Genomic DNA, 23,391 nt, shown 5'->3' on the forward strand with positions numbered 1-23,391 from the left:
CAACAATTTAACACATAAGAAATGAAATGATATGCTTTGGAAAAAGATCAAGATTAGTACATTTAAGACTTTTTAAGACGCCTGGTTGCAGCCAAATCAGGAGCGTAAAAATGAATCGATGGCTTTGTTAGGCACAATCAAAAACAATCAAAAGCAATCCAAACAATCGACTTAAAATATCCAAGCTTAGTCCTGCAGTCTGACTGTTTCACATTTATTTTTTGCACCAATCATGCACTTCATGTGGGCGTACTGTAAAGTATTGCCACCATCTGTGCCCTCATGTTTTCCAGACAGGTAATATAGAAGAAAAACAAATGAAAATGCTCCATAATATTCTATTTCACATGCAAAAAACCCAAACATAAGTCTGTGCTCCTGTCCTCTTTCTCTATTTTTCCCATTTTATCACCAGCCCTCCATTATTACCTTCACGTGACAACCCAACCACAGCGGAGTCATAACAAATAAACTAACGATCCCACGTGAAGACCGTTCATCATGATGGAGGCGTTTTATCGCCCTCATCGCTGTCGCATCCCTAATTGGAGAGCTGAGACACCATCTTCCCGCTAGATTCCCTTAATTTATTTTTTATGTGACAACGTTTGGAACAATCGGCCAAAACGATCACGTTCAGACTTAATTGGGCCTTCGAATCAACGCGCAAAGATGGGACGGTCCTCGCTAAGCCTGCCCTTTGAGGCGATTGCGAGGGTTTATTCCTGCAGTTAGTCGTTAGCAATGAGCCATTATGAGCTACTGCGTGATGAAGACGGCCTGCTGTTTTGGACATGCCTGCGCCATCTGCCCCCGTGCTTGAGTCACAGAAGGTGAGCCAAAGGAGGGCGGTGAATTTAAACGAACCTCGAGGCCGTTTACTGACGATACGGGAGAGATCCACCATCTCGTTCCTGATGAAAATGGATCCAAAGAGACCTTCGTCTGCTTTGAGGCGTGTGTGTCGAGGAGAATGATAAGAAACAGAATGAGAGACTGAATGAAAAAGCAGGTTTGGGGCAGAGCGATTGAAGAATTAACAGAAAAATACGACAGATCGATCGACCGACTGATGGAGAAAAAGAAGAGTCGACCTTCAGACTGATGACCAAAACGGCCGATTGGCGAGCAGACTGATAGACGGAGAGACTAGCCAAGCGGCACAAAGACATCCAGTCATTTTAGCAAGCTCGTCAAGAGAGATAGGCTGAAAAAAATGGAGCGAAACACCCAAAGCCAAGCCAGTGATGAGCTCAGAGACGAAAAGACGGATCAGAAATCCTCGTTTATCGATCCAAAACTTTATGATCAAGTGACAAATTGCCAATTAGCAGTTGTTAACGAAATTTGAATTTTAAAAAAAGGCCTTACATCCTTTTTTAAATTTTGTATTACGCTTTATCACACGATAATGTCAACGAGTCTCGACGACTGTTCCGAGTCATACGCCTTTGATCATCTCCTATTTAGAGGTAGACCGTTCCAAAAATTATTTTTATTGCACAGTTCCACTATTATGGACCTGTGTGAGACCTGTCAATATATTTATTATTACTTGTTGACAAGTTTCCATCATTTAATTCATATGTAAATCCTCGTGATAGCGGGATTTTAGCCAGCGCTTAAAAAAATAGTGCTCAAATAGTCAAAAGCAAGCATCCTTCAAGTTCCTTCGAGGAAACCAAGTGGAATAAAAAGTGCAGGGAAAAAATGGCATATCTGCTTTTTCCATCCCCTCATGAGATTGCCCATCGAAAACTAATTAAGCCTGTGGTGGTCATAAAGGTGGTCTGTCTCTTTATATCTTACTGCAGGGGGGGGCGGTGTAAAACGCACATACAAAGACACGCACAGCGTCCACGGAAAACGATCACGCCGGCGGCTCGCCATGTGTCCCCGCTTGCCTCACCTGCGTGATTAATAGATAAGTGGTGTGAACGTGGCGGCAATTAAAAAAAAATCCCACGAGCTGGGCCATCATTTCAGCCATCCGCCGCGTATCCATCACGAAAAGACGGATGATAACAAGAGGGCGTTAAATTTGAAAGGGACCGATTAAAATTTCGCAGAACATTGTCAAGGAAAGTTGGCTGCTAGAAGGCTTACGTAACTGCGAGCGAGCATCACCTCCAAAGTGCCGATCATTAGCATTGCACCTTTAGCTCTCACGTTGTCAAAATGATTCACACTTTACAATCAATGAGATGAGTCACTTTAGGGTATTTTGTTTTCTTTTTTTGTTTCCGAACAAAAAGCAATGTCAAGCGCCGGAAAATACTTTTTGATGTGCTTCCCGGCGTATCCGACGGCAGACGTGTTCCCTCGCTAATCAGGCAGGAAGTTTGAATGTTGATGAAACAGATTCAATCCGCGTTCGCTAGAGCGGCAAAAAAATAAGTAGAAGAGAACAAATGATAATAACTTCAAAACGCTTCATCGCTATGAGAATCCATTTAATTATCTCCAATTACAGCACAAGATAGAGAGAGAGAGAGAGAGAGAGAGAGGCAGAAAAGCCACCGTACCCTCGTTATCTCCTGTGTACGTCTACCGGCGGTTTCCCTGGTAACAAAAACGATGGATTGCGCGGAAGCGGCGTGTAATGATCTTTACGTGCAGGAAGGGTCATTCGCTGTCGTCGTGGGGGCGATTAGCCAAATGTCTTTCGGCATGAAATGCTCAAAAACGGCATGAAAGCACCCAAACAGGTCAAACCGGGTCAACTGACTGACTGCAAAGGGACTACGACGTAGTCTAAAGGTCTATTGATTGTTGGCAAATGTAGACAAGATTGGAAGTTCACATTGTATTGAGGTAAAGAAATGTAGAAAAGAGCCAAAGTTAAAATCATTAGACCCAAAAGTCTGTCTTAAAGTAGAGAGAGTCTATAACAAATGTAGGCTGGTGACCGAGTCTGGGTATGACGAACCCGGTCCAAATCCAAACGGCAAAGATAAGGATGAGGGAAGGTCTCAAGATCAAATCTGGCTAATTTAACCAGGAACGATTTCAAGTCATGCGAAATGCAATGACTCCAGTAAATAGACATTGGCACAGATCATTGTGCATATTAGGACATCGGAGCAAGGTTGGCACCCTGCTAAATGGGAGAGGTGCTCCTTTATTCCGGATAAGAGTTTCTTTAATCAAGTTGAAAGAGGACAAGAGTGCTGATCAGCAAATCGGCCAGGACACCTTCAGGAAAAAAAATCAGTTGCTTCCAACTCAGGGGAAGAAAGACAAAGACAAATGGAGGCAACTAAAATGCTGACTTTTAATACGCTGCATATTTTGGTTAAGCCTGTCCAAGATGCTTCTATCATGGTCTGCTTGCGTCGACCTTTGCTGTGTTAAACAAAATGTCACATTGGATTTCACCGGCTATTTTTCCAAAATCCGCAAGTGGACTACTTTGCAAAACTTTCTGACCTTCATTCAGCATCTGTACGTTTGCCCTTTGGTGACCTCGGAATCGATCCGGAGGGCTGTTTGTGTTTTTCCCGACTTATGAGGCTCGGCGTATTTAAACTAAGCCTTTCGGAAAAGCGAGACGAATCAATCGTCGCGTGGCGGATGATTCAAGAGAGCTTTTGGAAAAGCAATATCCCTCCTTTCCTTCTTTTGGATGCAAGATGAGATTCTCAGGAAGTTGAAAGACAAAGTAGCAGTCTGTTGGAGACATTCCGATTGGGAAGAAAGAACAGGTGCAGCATTGTGCTCCCTCAGACCTTTTTTTTCTTCACCAACATAGGCATCTGCGTCCATCACGCCGCTCTCGATTCCAGGTAGTTTGACGGAGCGTCGCCTTCGATTCTTCGCCACGCGTTAATGGCACGAGTGCGGGATTCATCTGAGCCATTGACCGAAGGAGAGAACCGAGGCCGGTCAATCACGGCAACCTTTTCGAAGCCACCTCTGCTCGTTGGCCCGTTACCGATGCGGCATGAGAGGCTACGGGTTCTTTTCTGGAAATCAATCTTTTCATGTAACAGGAGAATGAGCTGGACAGTATGAAAGGTTGGGGTCACTGGAGGTCAATAACTGCTGAAAATGGTACCAATTGTACAAAACTGCTTCGATCTAAAAACAACGAACAGACAAAATTCACCAAATAGGGCAATTTAACTTTTCTGCAAATGAGCAACCTCAATCACGAATCAAATTTACATATTTTCCTCAGGTGACACTAATCTACAAACAGCAGCGTCGCCACGGGACCACTTTAATGGTTTGATGCTAATCCCCGCGTCCTCTTGCTCGTGACTGTTACCCGCATTTAACGACCGCTACCGAGGCATACCAGAATAGCAACAGTTATGATATCATCTTTCCTCACATACCTACACGCACATACACCCGCCCCGGGCATGGTTTTTTTTGCATCAGCCTGCGCCCAGGAAACGATGTAAAGAGAAAATTATAGCGCAGCTAAAAAGAGCCTGCAGAGGGCTTTGATATGAGGTATGAGTCAAGGGGGGTTGTTTGTGGACCTCGTTTCAAGTGACAGGCAAAAAAAAAACTCTGGTGACCGCCAGTGAACATTGACAAGCCTGAGTTGCGTTCATTGGCACCGTTGCTTACTGCCAGGAGGTCACGCAAAGGCCACGGATGCTTGTGAGCGACCGGATTTGCCGCGGGAGTTTTGTTTTGTCAAGCAAATGAGGTCGCAGTGCTGCATTTGGCAGATCAACTACAAAGAACAGAGTAAATATTTGCTTATTTTGCTAAATACTTTCTTGAAAAACCTGATTCCAATTCCTCTGAAAATGACATAGTCCAACTCGATCTGGGACATCTCTAGTAGTAGACATGTTTCAATTCTTAACAAATGAAAGAAAACTTGTTTAGAAATAACAGTTCAATTGCTCCGGATAATATTTCAAAGGAATTGGCTATTGCTAACTTGCCTATAAAAATGCCACTTCTAGTCCAGTCTATGTATCGTCCAGGTTTATTTTTAGAACTATTGACAAAAAGTATTACAAGAGCCAAAGATTCCAAGGAGATGACATTAGGCCTTGTCCGGATTATTTCTTTTTGAATTTTCCGTGCTCAATGTTTTCCCACATCCGAAAAACTCTTGAGATCTTCCAACATCCCGTAAGCGTTTGTTTGGGTTCTGACTCACGTTGTGTCAATGATGACGACGCTAGCATTCGCCAGGCCTGTGTCATCGCAGTCCCAGCTCTAAGTTACTATTGTGGGCTACTCGGATCCGAGTTCTCGTCGGTCTTTATCCAGATCTTGTTACAGGGCTGGACGTACACGAGCCGAGCCGCATTTAGCAGCCGTCTTCTGGGGCGAACTGCAAGCCGACACTGCCTGTAGCTCGCAACAGTACACTTTTCAAACGGTCAATCCTCATCCTGACCCGGGGGAACGGCGAGCTGAAATGCGCCGGGTGATTTCCAATCGGTAGCAAAGAGCTCTAACTCTAACAGGTATTGGGAAGTCGCACTGAAAAAGGTGATTTTCATTGATTTTCCTCAAGAAAGAGACTTCTTCTGAAGCAAAAATCACCACTTGGTGTGTCTTCCAGTAACGCCCTTGACTTTTTGGGCTAATCACAAAGTAAGCAAAGTGGCGGAAAGAGGCTTTGCAGCGCTTGGCCGCCGCCACAAAGGCAAGATGTCCAATAGAAAGCCGCAGCAAGCCACAGAGGGAACATCCAGTGACGGCCGCCCGAGCGCTAAAAATAACCACAGACAGTCGGTATGAAGAGAAGAAGAAAAAAAAGAATACATACACCGTACCGTGTCTCTCCGCTCATCTGTGATTGACTCGGAGATGCGCTTGGTTGCGCAAAGGACAAGCCGCCAATCTAGTCGGTGGGTGGCCACTTGTTCATTAGTGCCTCATCTCTATGGATTTTAGAATAGAGTTGTCCTGATGACATTCTTTTGCATTGGAGTTTTGAGTCCGGACCACCAGATTTGGATGGTCTGCCGATACGATGTTGTACACGGCAATATGTGTCTCTGGCCGACGACTTTGGGACAAGACAACGGGGAAAAAAGGGGAAAGCAGATGGTAACAGGCGAAAGGCAGCCGCCTTGGATTACACGCCGCCTGCAGAGTGTCACCGCGTCCAATTGGAGAGCGATGCCATGTCGGCTTGGGCCTGTTTGGTCACGCAAATCAACACAGAAACGGGGGAATCAAAACCAAGACGGGCCACCGCTGTCTTTCTTCCAAGCTTGCGTTGAGCGGGGATATTGATTTTCTTCATTTCAATTCCGCATTTGGCCAAATGTATGAGTCAATGTTTCTTAATGAATTAGAAAGTGCATTTCGTTTTTTCTACCCTAGTATTATCATTTGGTTCGTTCATTCGCTGCAAACCCGGACGTCTACGAGTGATGAACTCATTTACATTCACAACAGGGGGTTAAAAAAAGCCACGTGATCGGACATCTATCATCATAATCCTAACATATTTTACCACTTTTGCACCAAATTGATTTTTAGCGGATACCATTCTAACTAACGACCTTCCTTGCTTTACCCGCCGGCCTCTCTCGTCTCCATTTGCCGCTAATGGCTTTCCTAGGTCATCGCCTTTACAATCCCTCACTCAAAGCCGCAAAGTGTATGCGGTCTGATGTAGACATATTTTTATAAATCTGTTCTTATCAATCATGCACTTACCTTTGGCGTTTTGGTGCATTTTCCATTGCGGGCGTCTTTGATGTATGCTATGTCCAGCAAGTCGGTTTCCTGCGGGAAAGAAAAGAACATGGTGGCGGTCAGCGGCAGGCGTCGAATGATCCAAACATGCATCCTGTATTTAATCGGCGAAAGGTTTTTCACTCAAGTCAGAAATAGCAGGCAAAAATAGTGATTTTTGGTTTTGGTGGAGGAACAGATCCGGCCTGCCACATCATTTTGAGCGGTCCTTGAAAGATAATTACGCCTGTCGACTTCATGTTAATTCCAGAAATTCAAACAAAAATGACAGACGTATAGCAAATATTTGGTTTTTCCCTTTTTAATATCTTAATACGCGTGGATCCTTTATCTGAGACCTCGGCATCATATCGACTCGCGGCGGAAAATTGCAAGCCGACTTGATTCCCATCATTATCGGCGAATCTATACGCTGCTGCCCACTGGAGATGGATTCTATTTCTCGTTTGAGTACAAATATTGGAAAAAAGATCAAATAGGAAGCTTTCCGGGTTCATGTTGATCAATAAACTGATGGATTACTATTTAATGCTAAAGTTCCCTTATGACATGGTCTTGCTTGTCGGATGAAGGTTCTTGGGGGCGCATCTAGAACAACCCGCCGCTCCACCCGTTCCGCTTTCGGCACCCCGCGTTCTTCCGGAGGGACTTCAAAGCGCAAGGTTTTCAGCGTAGGCGCTAACCTTTGACTGGGTAGTTCGCTCTGTGCTAAGCGAGGCCACTTAATTTGCTGCCCCGTGCTTGTCCCAGGCTTTTACGAGCAAACAGCAAAAGGCTTTTATTTGCTTCTTTTTAATAGAGCAACGGGGGAAATGTCGCTAAGTGGCGGGGCTCTTAGTTTATACGACTTGTGGTGTGGTAGCCAATGCTTCTCCATGGAGAAAAATTCATTCCCAGCAGGCAGGGGTGTCCAAACTTTTTTGTCCCAGAGCCGCAAGGGGGAGAACTTGAAGTCCTTCCACTTTTTTCTGTTGAATAGACGATTGCTTTTAAGATTTAAAAAATATATATTTTGTTTTAAAATGTATTTTATGTATTCACACATTGGTTTAGACATGATGACTCAATACCAGCTTTCCAAGTTGAGATGAATTTGATGTCTATAACTGAAGTGAATAAGTTAAAAGGCAACAAGCAACAAAATAATCTTTCAAAATTATTCCAAAATATACATATACCTATTTATATTTACACTTCATGCAGTTTTCTATATTGAACTCAGTTGGCGCATGGACCATAGTTTAGACACCCATGATATATACAAATTCCCATGCAGTGCTTTTTATACAATATACAAAAGCATGATAAAAAATAATGTTCCCGAATGTTTTGGTTTTCCGCCTTGCCGCTTGTTTAAAGCCTCGGCGTACCCCAAATATGTCACACAACACAAAAATGATAAGAAAGCACTTTGCTCCTATATCTAAGGGAATTTGCTATGAATGTTGAAGTCGTCTGTTAACATCCGAGTAGAGCAGTCTCCAACTTAAATTATCCACCAAACGGAATCTGCCTTTTCAAAGCGGATCGGCCGGGCGAAAAATAAATAAATAAAAATAGGACGAGCCGAAGCTTCTTAGCATACACGGCACGTCTGAGAAGCCAGAAGCGAGCAGCGGCACCGGCGGGGGAGAAACTAGAGAAATTAATGAGCGTGCTTAACCTGCAGCGGCCGCGGGCGATATTGTCTGTGTGCCCGTCGCCCTGATGTATCTGCAACATGCTGCCTTTTCTAATGGAAAACATTTGAGTTCATCCCCAACACTTGCATCGTAAATTCTTGACGAGATATACAAGTCAATGCTAATATAACGAATAGTATAAGCAGACCATTTAACTCTAAAACTCAGCATTTCACAAGTAGACTGGTTTTAAGTAACCTTCTGGTTCTTGCTTAAACTACTTTGAGATTTTACTTGATGTACATTGGGGCATTGTCTTGCAGTGCATGTTCCGTAGGGTTTAAATCTGGAGAACGATTTGCTAAACTTTAAGATCTATACACATTCTATTGATTTGTTTATGTTATTACCGACTGTTTGCACTTCCTAAGCTTTCATTCCTTGCCTGAGGTGCTTTGCGTTATCATCTCACCGTATGATGAGATTCCAGTCCATACAGATCTGTGAAGTTAACAATGGCTGCTCCCTAAAATTATACGAGCAGAAGGCATCAAGCCCTGTGAAGTGGCCCTTGACTGGCAGAAAACAGGTGGCGAGTCACATCCTCTCAACTCAGCCGTGTCTTTGCATGGAAAAATGAAACAAAAACCAACGTGCAGCCAAAGTCTCGAGTGGGCAGGCATGTGGGAGTGCCGTGGACCTCCAGTTTATTCAGCAGGACCTTTCTGCAAAATTCCCAAAGATGACAGACGATTGAATTATTTGCACATTACATCCGCAGATTGAATATTTCATGAGACTCAAGTGGGGAGAAGAGAAATGAGGTGAGATAAAAGACCTCCGAGATAAAGTGCAGTCGCCACCGCATGCTGAGCTAATGAGCTTTGTCATATTTCACCCTCCGCCTTCTGTCAATGACTTCTTTGTAGCGCTTACACCAAAGCATCGCGACGGCAATTGGCGGGAAGCCTTGAATTGAACAATTAAACATTCATTTCAAACCGATGGTTAATGATATCTTCCAGCTGCCTACCATTTATGTCTAAGTACAATGCCTATCAAAATACTCTCTGGAAATCCTTCCATCTGCTCATGGTTAAGCCCAGACAAAGAGTCCATGAAGGTGATTACAAGAGTCCATGAAGGTGATTATGTCGAATCAAGGCTCGGTCCAAGGAGAGCTAGTTTCCGAATAGCCTGATGGGACCTCAATCTTCATGGAATTTCCAGGAATGGCAGGACAGCCAAGATTGTGAAGCAAAGTGTGAGGAAAAAAAAGGCCAAAAGTGTAGGAGGAGTGTGTCTGAAGCTGATAGTGGCTCTTGGTGCCCAACAAGTACTGGTTAACAGCTGAAGTGCAGATAAAAAAGACGGCAGGAAGAAACTGCAAAACAACTCTATTTGGTAGCGGACCGCAAGTACTGCAAAGTGGGTGCTCAGACTTTTTTTTAATTGACCAATAGATTCTCGAGAAAGCTTCCAGATCAAGTAAGAGCATTGTTATAGTCTCCGATTGGATGGGTTCATTAAAGAAAAACAATTGCGGCGATTCCACTAATGTGGATCTGTATTTTAGTAAATCATCAACGCTGCTCATCAATAAATAAAAAACATCTATGTAAAACGGATTGGTAGTTCACGCTATACGTAAGTAAAGGCGTGCAACTTGTTTACAGCGTGACTATTTTGTCAGACTGCAGTGTAGACAGTCAGTGTCTGCTAACCGCGTTTTTGCGGGCCAATGGACAAAGCGCACATGCACAGACTCACTGAAGCTCCCACGCTTGACGGAAGGAGTACGCCGAGGGACCGTGGAAGCCAGAGGAGCGCACTCCTGTCTGACAGATAGCAGAGCAGTACGGGATGACAAGGGCAAGCAAAACCGCTAAGTCGTCCGTCCGTCAAGCCGCCTTGTTTGGCGTCAATCCCTTCCACTCCCTGATGGCTCACCTGTCCTCCCGGTGGACACCTGCCTCTTTCGCTGAGCTTCATCTTGCCGTATCTGGATGGCGGTACGCATCTTGTCATGTACAACAATCCCCTCTCTTGCGTTCAGCTGCGCTTTTCAGTGTCTCCTCTTCTATCTTCTGTGGTCACCTTCGGGGCCTCCTTTTCTTGGTCACACTTGAGCAACCGAGCGATGACCTCTCCAAGTCCTTGCGAATGCAAATATGGATACACATGGGGCACGGCTACTAGATGGGGAGGCAAGAAAACTGCTTAAATGTAGATTAAATACCCTCAAAAACTCGGCTTGGGTGCCCTTGACTCTTTAATTAATTGTACCTTTTTAGCCCCGAATAAGGTACAAACTCAAAGGGAACTGTCAAAGACACAACAAGTCTTATCAGTGCCAATGAAGCAGACTACTTTGGGAGGACCACAACATGTTAATCGTACATCCCTAACAAAACTACCATTCCGCAAAACACAACACAAACAGAAACCATTTCTGTTCATTCGGAAATGTTACTGGTTGCCACTTCTTTGATGTCCTAGACAAAGGAGGAACCTGGCACATTACTGTTAATTAAACCCTAAGGAAATCTCCGTAATAAGTACCCCAGCAAAGATGAGAGGGTTTGACACCCACACCTTCTCAAAGTCTTCACACAGTATTTTAATGGCAGGCTTCGCTTCTCTTCAATCAGAAAGTCGTTTTCCCTGGAGCGAACATCGGGTTTAAGAAGAACGGTACCTGTGGTATTGAGACAATGGCTTAAAGGCATTTCTTTTTTTTTAACATGAATTTTTCTTTCCCTATCTCGACTGTAAAGTGAACATCCCAAGGCGATGAGCAGAGCGCTGCAGCGCCACTTGGCCAACTCCGGCACCAACTCCGGCACCACCTCCGACGGCATCCACGGAGCCTTTTGATGTCGGGAGGAAGCAGGCAGCCCTGAAAAATCCATTCATCACTGGCTCTCCGCAGGCGAATCTCTTCAGCTTTTGTTTGGTCCTTTCTTGTTTCCTCTCCTCTTGCTGGTTATCATTTCACCTGACATCCTTCCAGAGAAAATCGATGGCTTCAAAGAAAATGCGGCGGAAGTACTTTCTAGCAGTTAAAAAATTGGACGATTCTTCGTCTGTCTTGTTTGCCTCAGATTCCCCTCACCTTATCTCCCCGACACAAAGGATATTCTCTTCTGCATCCCCCACTCGTGCCAGTTTCTGATACAGCAAATACACCAAGCGTCCAAAAAATTCCTCCAATTTGGCCCGGAGCTTCTTTTGCTGGACTTCAGCGGCTTTCCAGCTACTTGAATTTGATACTTTCTTATCAGTCTAAGCTGAAATTCAATTCGCTTCAGCGAGGAAAAGGCGGGAGGATGTGCAAGTGACCCACATTTGTGACACACTTGGTCCCCGAAGTGGAAACGAAGAAGAAACAACCAAGAAGAGGGCGCCATTGGAACACTGTTTGCAAAATGATGGCGGAAGAACAAAAAAACAAGAGTTGCAAGTGAGAAGGTGTACCTAATATTTAGGCCTTGCTTTCTGATGTTATGTGAGTGAACACGAGCTATGCGGTTCCTTCTAAAATGTTAGTAAATGATTAACAAGGCAGCTCAAAGGAGAAAGCAACTTGCCTCCTGGTTATTATGCCTACTTACTATCCCACTCACTACTCAACATCCGACTCCTCTCGTCGTGATGGAGTTAAAGACCTTTTTCTGCATTCCCAGCGCCCACTTGAGCGGCCGCCGGTCATTGCCGACGTGCCCAGGAAGCAATAGCAAATTGTTGGAAAGCAAAAAAGGTCCCTCGCTAATTGCCCGGCGAGCAAATGGGCCTTGAAGTGGAAGCCGTTTGCTACTAAGCCCTGATTGGTCTAGCCGTATATGAATTCAACATTTATTGCTGCACATTGCTAAAAATACTTCAATAAATGCATTAATGGCGTAGTGTGGTTTTAACTGCCTGAAACATTCCAATTTAAACACTAAATATAGTATATAATATATAATGATTAATATTCCTAAATAAGCAAAGCGTTCTTCATTGCAAGCAAATATATAATAATGATAACCCTAACAAAAGCAATCCAAATTGTATGTAATATTGCTATGGTTCAACAAGTAAAAGTGGGATTACAATGAATCACTTCTAACAACACATACTTCCTGTGTGTGGCTCCAGTTTTTTTTTACCTAGGTCTACAATGTCTTCTGTGTCTGTCTTGCTACTGCAACCAAGAAATTTCCCGAATACGAGATGATTTAAAAGTTCCAATCCAAAACTATGTCTTTTTTAATGACATCTGAGTGCAATTAACGTGGTAATTGCCGAAAACTCCCGGGCATTTGCTCATGAATGGGCCTTCATTTTGGAGGTAAAGAATGAATGAGGCAGCACAGCAGGTAGCACAGCTCCGGTTTGCCTAGGTCTCTTTTCATTAAGTGTTAGCTCATTGTCTCCCCCCTTAGTGTCGTTCTTCGGTCATCTGTGAATAAAAGTCACGGAATTTGCACGGAATTTGCCGCCGCTAATGTTTGAAGCTCGCACTTTTGCAGTTGGAAGGCAATCCGAACAAAGAAAAGGAATGGCCATGTAACGCAAAATACAAAACATCAAAAGCATATTCAGCTAATTCGTTCAGCTACTAACATAAAGTAGACCAAGAAAGGAATCCAAATTGGGATAAAACTCCCAAACTGTAAACACACAATCGTAATTGGCCCTCAGTAATAAATTGGCTAAACCTTGTAAACCCTGTTTATCATGTCATGAGTTTAGTGCAAACGTGAAAAGGAGGCTTTTTGTTTGAAAGGGATGCCCGAGGGAAGACAGCACCTGCCTAGCGAACTACTTTGCTGTCTCAAAAAAAAAAAAAAAGTGGACTGTCATGGCAACTAGTTTTAAATGTCACTTTGCGAGTGGGCGCAGCTTAATATTGACATTACATTGGCCGTAATTAAAACTAATAGAGTAAATACACTAAGGGATTTAATGATTTGCTTTCGATCTGCCAAAATAAACATTTTTCTTTTAAGTTTTACTAGTGTTAATATAAATAACATGAAATGTACTGTATATAACTATTTTTTGCAATGTACCTCTGGATTATTTTAATTTATATATGAAATAATGAAGTGTGATGAATTGAGCTCTCTGGGGATTTTATTGACTTTTTTGTTCTTGCTGGGCATTTTTTTCTTAATCCTGCAATGTTTGTTTCACTAGTGTACATATAAATATATAGTATTGTACTGAATATGTAATTTGTACAATATATAAAAATAAATAACTACAGTTTAACTACAGCCAATTGTTTTTTTTTACCCGATTCTGATCCTTTGAAAATGGCATGATGGCATGTGAGAAATTCAAGGGTGGTAAAAAGCATTGACCACAGCTCAAACCCTGACTCACGTTGACTCATCATTCCTTAAATTTTATTTTGTGTAAAGTTTGGGGCGGGTAAGAAAAGCTTTTCTAAACCAGCTGTGTCGCGTAAAAACGAATCGTTTCCTTTGACGGCACAAATCAACCCGACAGAGATCATCTTTACTTTAATAAGCGAGCCAGAAATGGGCCGCCATCTGCGTTATAAATACCTGCGCCCAAGAGACAATGAGATACTTAATCACCCTCTTTACTACTTTGGCAGAGTCTTGCAGGGCAATCAGAGGCAGCACTTAAAAAAGGCCGATCACACTGAGCCTTTTGCCTGACTCATGACATTTTCCACAGAACTCTGTCTTAATTGTATTTTGGATGCTAAGACTCATCAAGCAAACGATCCCAACAAAAGAGACAAGTTATTAGTTAAGTTCCAGACTTTTCAGTCAATTGACATCTTACTCGGTCTGAGTTTTTCCAGGTTGTGACACAAAAGTGTGGCTAATCTTAATCACACTGTCCAGTTGACAGCATTGACAGTTCCACCAATAAGAGCATAGCTGGTTGAAGATTGACTCTTATTGCATTGAAACCCTAACCACTTCTAAACTGAAAGTAAAAACGGTACAAAGTCCTTTAAATCAACATTGGACAAGAATACTCTAATACTCATTTGTAAGAGGAAATAAGCAAACCATGTTTCTCCACCTTTTCACCTGCATTACTTTTCACATTTGATTGAGCGTTCAAGCATGTATAGTTGTTTAATAGCAAAGGAAAAGGTCCTAATCGAAATTCTGAGCTTTAAAGACGAACGAGTCAAGCGCAAACAAAGCCCTCCGAAGTCAGCCAAGAGTTGCTAATCCCCCTGTTTATTTTTTATTTTTTGGCCAAAGAGTAATCACATTTTTCGACTCGGGACTTGCTTGACACATCCACGTAACGATGCGTCGGGTCAACATTTCCTACTCGCAAGATTTTGCTTCTGCTCCTTGATGCAATCCACAAGAGATGTAAGCAGTCTTTGTCAGAACAATGGCCCTGCCTGGCTATCATAACACTTAAAGTGGGCGGGCAATAAATAAACGAAATAAAATGTTACGTTCCACACACATATAAGGTCAATATCAATAAGTGCCTGGCCACACGGATTCATAAAGATGCTGAAAATGAATGTCTGAACATTAAGTTCCCTACCTGAGGTATGTTGTCCTACTCGGAATGTTTCACCTCAGTTGACAACAGATAAAAATGTCACGGAACTGCACTTGTGCAGATCTTTTGTCACACTCCCACAAATGGAGTCTAAAAGAAAGGATTAACCTGTGACCCTGGATCTTAAATCCAACCATGAGGTGATGGCGTTGATGTTGGTCCAGCAGATCTGGTTCCGGTTTCAAGAAGTTAGTGGCCTGCGAGAGGTCAGGCAATGCCTGTATGGTCACCAGGGATTACAAAAAGGCTGCCCCAGACCCATAGAGTAGCAAACAATCTAGAATCTACCTCAGGGACTTCCCTGGAAACATGAAGATTCCAAAAACCTTGGCTGTTCTGACAACTACTTTCAAGAGTTCGACAGGCAATCTGTGTTGCAACTGTTTGCAACCAAGTTCTTTCCTGGCCATAGTTTATTTTGCCAGGAACTTGGAAGCCTTGGTGTCCAGGTTTTGTCTAAGGGTAATGTACCAAGACTGGATCAGAAAGAGAGCACATCAGCCATTGCTTGAGAAATGTAGTTTTCTACCTCAGCTGCTTTACATATGCCTCTTGGCCATCTCCAACCAAAAGGAGGCCTTGGCGCAAGATCTTGCACGATTAAGGATCCTTCCGGAGTTAGCTGCCTGACTACAAAAGGTGTAAAAACGAAGCAAAATGGGAACTAACTTTCCACTTGTTATTTTTCAGTCTATCCCAGAGTCTCTCTCCGCTGCAAATGATGATAAAAGGCCGCGGCGTGCCAGGCGATATAACTCAGTTGAGGTCACAATTCAGTTTCCTTTAGATTGGCTGTGGATTTATGCCGTTGAGCCGCTCTTCTGTTAGACTGCTGACGGAGAAAGAGGGCAACAAACTCAGTAATCAAGGAAAATTGCTGCGCTCAGGGGAACGCACAGGCAAATTCTGCAGGGACCAAAGACAGACAGCGGGCAGAGATGTAGCCCGACAGTCTGATACCCGAGCGCATCACTCATTACCCAACTTATTCGATTGTCAACGTTGATGCACGAGCTTTGGAGACGGCTATTTTGCCCGCTCGGGAGCTTCCCGTAATATCGCTTCCAGAACAAGCTGTATTCTCCAGGAGACGAGTGGCGACCAAAAGAGAATGTGACATTTGAAAAGGTGGCTTGAGAGGAGTCGCATGGCAACTAAAGCATAAGGTCTGTTAATTTCATGCAGTCAGTCCACTCTGTCGGCCTCGACTCACCTCAATAATGACAGCGGTGACCATTATTTTTAAACACCTCACCAATGACAGCAGTGACCATTATTTTTAAACCTCTGAACGAGCACCTGTTCTCAGTCCAACCGTGGCGGAATGCACGGCCGCAGCTATATGTTCACTCACTGGCCACTTCATTAGGTACACTATTCCAATCTACTGGCCCAATCTAAACAAAGGTGACTTTTGTTAGCAAAGCATTCCTTTAGCAATAGGGTGGAAACTCTGGTTGCACACAAACTGCCATGAAGGGATTGCTCTAGTATTTGTAGATTTTCAGTGAAAGTAAACCACCGAGTCTATTCCGCCGAGGAAGCTTTGCGTATGATTTATAATAAACGGCGCTGACAATATGAGCGCCCTCAAGCGAGGGCAGTTTACTGGCAAGCCGACTTGACTCCAGTTGTGCCGTTGTTCCTGATGGAATCCCAAGAATGCTTTTACTCTGCGGGCCATCACGCCGGTCCCCCGTGATGGGCAACAACTTAACAACTGGGTGCAAGCGGCGTCTCTCCTTGTTTAAGACGGGCTGCTGAACAGATGTGCTGCGAGAGCATGTGACCATTTATAAACACGAGCTGACGTTCTCGGAATCGCGCCCAGACTACCCAGTAAAAAGGTTTCGCTAGGCACCGGCAATATCAGTTTTAAGGAGCAGTGTCAGAACTGGTAGAGATTGGATCGGGTAGCATGCGCAAAGATTGGAACAGAATGAATGACATTGTTTTGCACATCAACGTCTTTAAATAGTGCTTCGATACGACTTTCAGAAAGACCTAGAATTGAGTATTTGTTCATTTATTTATGCTGTGCTAATTGAACATTTCAACATCTAAATGACTCTCAATTTGTGTACTTGAAATAGCTCCAGACCATGTCATTTATCAGACTCACCGACATTTTAAGAGCTGCAAAACGTAATCCAGCAAAGGGAACGGACCATGTCAGCAAATCACAAGCATTTCGGACAATTACAATAAAAATGCACATAGGCCTAGTTTCTATACAAATTCCCTAGTCTTAAGCACAGTTCAAATGCCTTTGAGCAATGCACTGATCTTTCTTTGTGGATGTACACCATCATGTGTATGGTACAAGTGACCTTTAGCGCATGTGCTATCTGTAAACAGAGTGTAAAGGCCTTCAGGTGGCGTTCATTGAAGGTTATTTTCACTGTATACATCCAAAGTTACTCATCCTTGAATACCTTCGCGCAGAGCGTTAATTCCAATTAGCGCTCGGGGTGTTTAAGTGGCGTCGGCAGTCCCGCGCACATCTTGAGATGCCCTCATGCGGGCCAACATAAAATCGATGGAAGCTCTTTAGTAGTGTAGCGCACAGACGAAACGAATAGAAGGTGCATTTGGCATTGAGTCGCTCCTACCTGAGTCGACAGACTCTGCTACCAATACAGAGGAACAATGAAGAACGGTATCATCTCACGGGTGTCAAGTTCCTGAATGAAATCCGTATTTGATTTCAATGTAAGAGAATGTCAAAGCTACGTCTTCTGTTTTACTGCTAGCCCTACACTACCCTCAGGAATCAGGAGATAATGCTTTTAACTGCCAAACTTTCACAATTTTAGGAACTACTACATAATGTGATCCCACTTTTACTTGTTTGCACCCCAAGTGTTACCCTGTTGGATTACAAATGTGTACTAGCTATGCTTCACAATTTAAGCAGGAGAGTTTTACCTTGTTCTGGTCGGTCCAGTAGAGGAAGTAGCCTTTAGGGTCAACGGTTACAGTCACGGGGCTCACAGTGGTAGAGTCCTAGAGAGAAAAAGATTCTGTTAATAACAGCTTCAGTTCTTTATGGTGGGTTTATTTTATATGGACTACATATAAGAAACGCCTGACATTTAACGGCTCAGTTACAGGTCAAATAAAGTTGATTCAATATAGAGTGGAGTTAGGCTAGGGCGCCAATGGCGGGGACTCAGAGAAACGGTAATGACTGCACAATCTTGGTTTAACTGTTCCTGCGCACTCATGTGCAAACATTTGCAGCAAACACACATTTTCTTCTAGAATGCTTCCATTCGGGTTATGTATTTAATACCAAGTCCAAAGGAATCCTTTATTGTTTCTCTTTTGTCCGTTAAATTTGAATGAGCTATCAAAATGAAGAACCTTTGGAGACCACCCAAACAGTTTACCAACTACGCTCGGTCCGAGCATGGCAGGTAAAGTTTTCCAGGTAGTGGATGAAATTAAAGCTCTGTAAAAATAAGTAACTGGGTGTTCTCAAATAGTCGCGATGGGGAGCACACAGCTTGAGTGGTGGTGGATTTACAACAACAAATAAAGACACAAATACAAACCTTTGATAATACATTAAATGTAAAAAACATTTGAGATGAATAATATTAGAGAGAGAGGGGAGGCAATGAGCAGCCAGTATTTGTGTTCCACATGAAAAAGACATTTTCTCCCACCATAATGGGATTTTTCCGCCTCCCTCTGAGGCTGATGACATCCTTAATTCAGCCGGCATCAAAGCAGACTAGACGGGACGGGTTTAAGCCTATTTATAATATAAAGAAAGACGCTGTGTTGAGAGTGACCCGACATCATCTGCATGTCAACATCTGTCACTCATTCTTAAAATGACTCCGTTTGGATGCCTGCCTGCGCTGCACTCTCACTTGAATCAAGAGGCACTGCGGCCAGATTATATGGAACAAGTTTCCCAGAAAACTCTTGGCAAAATATCTTAAACGTTATTACATTAATAAGGCAGTCCCGATCACATATTTTTGCATCTTAGTCTAAAATTCGAGTCCCATGATTTTGAGAATCTGCTGATACAGAGGAAATGTAATAAGGAGGAAAAAGTATATCCAAATAAAATTTTGAACATTACAATCATATTAAAGTGTTTTAGTTGTTATTTCTAGACTTTTTCCCCCGATACGATTCACTACTCTTATCTAAAGTCCAAGCAAAGAATACAACTTGTATCTTAGCGGCCCCATTAGGAGCAAAAAATGACCTTATTGACTAAGTAGCAATTATGTGCTGGTACAATTTGCCATTAGTAGATTTCAGAAGTAACATCCGAAACCACAACAGGACCAGATTTGATTTATCTCCCCTGAGCTCTGTCTATCTGCCCGTCCGTCTCTGGGTTCTTTCCGCCAAAACCTCACAGTGGGAGGAAAGAGGAAGGAAGAAGTGCATGGGAAATTAAACAAAAGAAGGTATCTACACTCCTCTTTCCCAGGGTGTTGTATTTTGACAGGGAAAAGGACCAAGCGGGCATTTTGCCCTGGCCACAAACCAACGGTACACAAACATTTCAGTTTGGGGGGAAACAGCTCACGGCCCTCTCAAGCGAGTCCGAGCAAGATAATTCCCAAAAATAAGCACTGCGCATTTGTTTCACTGAAAATACACTGGAATGACCTTTCCAATGAGTTCAATTCAGTTTACACAGTTTGAGACAGTGAACTTGCTCATTCTTCAACCTGCAGAAAAGGACTGAAACGTGGAATCTGTAATAGATTGCAGCCTGGGCGCTCGCTCACATTGCCCATAACAAAAAACGGTCCTAACACAAGAAGTACTACACTTATGACACAGTGATAGATAGGTCACTGGTCGCCCTTATAGTTAAAATAGATTGGATGTCTATAGCTGTCATTGACATTGAATGTCTCAACCAAACAACTGTTAGTTTGATAAGGTAGCAAGTTGAATACAAATAAATTGTCAGGAAAAATGTAAGGATCGACCCTCCATCACGAACCTGACCCACTTTTGGGTCTGTGTCCAAACCTTATCAACAATAACTCTCCTACCTTGTCTCATAACTCCTCCAAAGCCCTCACATTTGTCTCCTGTGGCATGCCAATTAAATACCTTAGCCGTTGAGTTAAAGAAAACACACAACCCCCCCAAAAAGCGTTCAAATGCACTCCTGGGCCTGTAAAAATACTGCCCACAGATTTCAGTCTCCCCAATGACATCACGAAGCATGAGTCACTCTCATGAATATAGTTCAAAATTCTTCTCTGAAAGATGTGCCAGTCTGCCCTGGAGATAAGAAGTCTTGGGAATATAACATAAAGTGGAATAAGCACGATCCAGACAGCCACGGAAGCGGAGCACGGGATGTGACTATTTGCTGGAAGGGGCCACTAGTACTAAGCATGGATGCTTTTGACAGGCCACTCAGATAGCAGCGTGCAATCAATTTTAATCAAGGTCATTTCTCTACACGGCCGGCGATAACAAAGAGAGGGAGCTCGGAGGAGGGGTCGTGGGGGGGCTCCATGCTAATGATAATCATGTTTTGTCAACTCAAGTTTAATTTCAATAAGACCCACACGCACGCGCGCTATACTATCAGGCGTGTAAACAAGCACGTGCGTGCGCGCCCAACTGTCACAATCCATCCGTCTGGCGAAAGGAAAATTACGTGACAATAAGGGAAAAATAATAAAACATATCGGTGCGAGCGAGTAGAAGGAGAAAACAAGCCGTGCTGGGTACTCACATCGTCCCATTTCATGAATTTGTTGCCCCGTCTGAGGCTCTCGGGCACGGATACCGGCTTGAGCTGCAGCGCGTGGACTCCAGGCTGAGCCCCTGCCATCTAGTCCTCCACGCGTGAGAGAGAGGGGGTTAAAAAAAATAAAAATAAAAGTCAACAATCAGTGTCCTTTACGGATCCCTTTACCGACCCCATAAAAATGTCATTCCTCGTTATTGTTATTATTTCTTTTATTTATTTTTTAGAAATCCCCCAAAGCACGGACGGTCGCTGTCAGTGCGCCGCGCGTGCAGCCCCGCATTGACGGCGGCGGCGCGTCCTGGTTTAGTGTAGTGGGGCGGGTGGAGTGGATGTGAGCGAGGGAGCGAGCGAGCGAGCGAGCTTCACAGACTGAATGACTGATTTGGAAAGACTGGAGGAGCCAGGGAGAAGAAGTGTAGAGAGAGAGCAAGAGATAGAGAGAGAGAAAATCAATTTGAAAGGGATCTGGTGCCTCCTAGCGTCAGTGGTATTAAGGAGCCACAGGTTTTTGTTTTAGATACGAGGTGGTTCGGGACTTCGCTCAAATGAATTGAGTTGCCACTGAACCTTAAAAAGCTAAGGGGCCATTGACGTAATAGAGATTTAAACCATTTAAACCATTTGAACTGGGAGATGGATGATCATGTCCCAGTTCAACGGGTAAAAAGCACATACTATTAACATGAATACAACGTAAACACTTACCATTTCATTTACCCTGCGACTGACTGGCGACCAATCTAGGGTGTGCTCTGGCTTTCCCCTGAAGTCACCTAGGGATCAGGCTCCAGCACCCCGCGACCCTGAGAAGGATAAAAAAATGTTGAGTATGAATGACTGAAACTTTGGGGCATTGTAATGACAACACTTTGGAGTCCCCTGACCGAGCATAACATTTTGACTTTTGTATTAAAAGACCTGGCCGATGACTCACGCTTATTTGAGACGACTGGCGAGCTGCCGTTTTTACACCCTTGAATGAATGAGTCACGCTCTGTCTCGTTTTTTTGTTTTTTTCATGGGGCATGGGAAGCCTGGCGGGATGAACGCGGTCCTTCTTAACGAAACGATGCCACCGGCCAGACGTGCCTCCTTCCGTTTGTCTGAAGGAGTCCGTCCAGCCGGTCTCGGGGGAGTCTGGCTCGCACATGTTCAGAAGGCCAGTCTCCTTTCATTTGCGTCTCTGTGTCCCCAGCTGGTAGACACGGAGTCTCCGAGGGAGGATGCGGCGGTTGGCAGCGTCACCGCGGAGACGTCCAAAAACTTGGCTGTTAGGGTCAGGCTTTAAATCTCATTGTACTTGTATACTGACAATAAAGTTAATTAAATTTGCAATTGCCGTTGTCCTGAACCATTCATTCTTGGGGGCATGAGTCCATCAATTATGAAGTTGGCCAATCCTGAGCGAGCTTTTATGGTAGTATATTTTGTGAATTTATATTGGGCTTCGCACCTTAGCCAAGAGGGGGTGACGGGTCGACGGATTTGAAAAAGGAATCTCATCTCACTAATGTAGTGAGGGGACCTCGGGGAAGGACGAGGGGTCCTTGATTGTGTCCCTTGTGTGAACCTCAAATTAAAAACACGGTCAGTGTGGATCGTGTAGCGCGCCAGCGCAGCCAGGCGGACGGTTGACGTAGGTGCCTTTGCAGTCAAGTCCTTTATTAACAAAGAGGGTGAAAATGTTGGAATATATTCATTATTTTTTATGTAGCAGCAATATTGTAGTGTTATTTTAAAACTGATAAAGGGTTGTTCATTTCTAAATATATCTTTATTTATAGTAGGCATTTTCAGACAATATGACTTACAATATGATTTACTTGGAAAAATTGACAAATAAATTAAACATAGTTACTTACCATTGCAGGATAATAAAATTGGTGTTCATTTTTTATTTGATTGTTTTTTTTACTATTATTCTCTGATAATTATAGATTTTAATCACACAAAACATGTGTATAAATCAATAATGACAAAATAATACTCTGGCTGCTATTACTTGTTTTATGAGTTTATAACTTATAACCACACTACCTACTATAGTCTCTAATTATTTAATATTTTTTTGTTTCAGCTAAATTAAATGTATTATCAACGTTCACCAGACGACGACACTGTGGTACAACGTGAAACTGCAACTGAGCAGATTCCATAAGTTCTTAAAATGAAGGGAAAAGTTTAAAATAAATGAATTTTCTTAACACTGCTATGGCTACTCAAAGATGAAGCGACATTTATCCAACTTATTTTCTATTCTCCCTTTCGTGGACACTAGTCATACAGTGGAACTTGATCTTTGACCTTTCAGAGGGCAAGTGACTATTTTTACCTATAATTCATGTTGACTGGCACGGTAGAGTGAACAATTAGTTATGATTACATCGAGTAAAATTTGAAGAAATTCTCATACTACGACTACTGATATTGCTAACAATACAACATGCTATACTCCAAATTCTAGTCCAGTTTGAGGACCTGACGTACAAACAGCCTCCGACACCGTCACCCACGCGGTAGCAAAAACAAAACAGTTGGTCATGTCAACAATCCACTAAGTATTGGCGCCGATCGAATTTCCCAACCTGCGCCACGTCAAGCGGGCGAGACCACACAGAGGCCTTTTCAGGCCCAAGCAGGAAGTCAAAGACATCAGTCACGAGCTTTTCGCCCGTCTGTCACGGCGAAGTCATTACGCCGAACGTCAAAATCCCAAACGCGGGGGGAAAAGAAAACACGGCGGGGACGTGTAATGGTGTCTTTTTACACTCC

At 43.4% G+C, this 23,391-nt stretch overlaps 1 protein-coding gene across 1 annotated transcript in view; it reads right to left on the reverse strand.

Moving 5' to 3' along the window:
* Positions 1-23,391, reverse strand: part of plcb1l (phospholipase C beta 1-like) — a 76,423-nt gene that overhangs the window by 25,328 nt on the left and 27,704 nt on the right. Inside the window, exons 4-7 of the mRNA XM_077587163.1 lie at positions 21,325-21,422; positions 20,602-20,706; positions 17,796-17,873; positions 6,649-6,717 (exon numbers count right to left, since the gene is read on the reverse strand). Of these exons, the coding sequence (XP_077443289.1) occupies positions 6,649-6,717; positions 17,796-17,873; positions 20,602-20,700 (246 nt within the window). The 5' untranslated portion in view covers positions 20,701-20,706; positions 21,325-21,422. The remainder of the gene's footprint in view (positions 1-6,648; positions 6,718-17,795; positions 17,874-20,601; positions 20,707-21,324; positions 21,423-23,391) is intronic.

The sequence above is a fragment of the Stigmatopora argus genome, chromosome 19, assembly GCF_051989625.1.
Source record: "Stigmatopora argus isolate UIUO_Sarg chromosome 19, RoL_Sarg_1.0, whole genome shotgun sequence".
Lineage (NCBI taxonomy): Eukaryota > Metazoa > Chordata > Actinopteri > Syngnathiformes > Syngnathidae > Stigmatopora > Stigmatopora argus.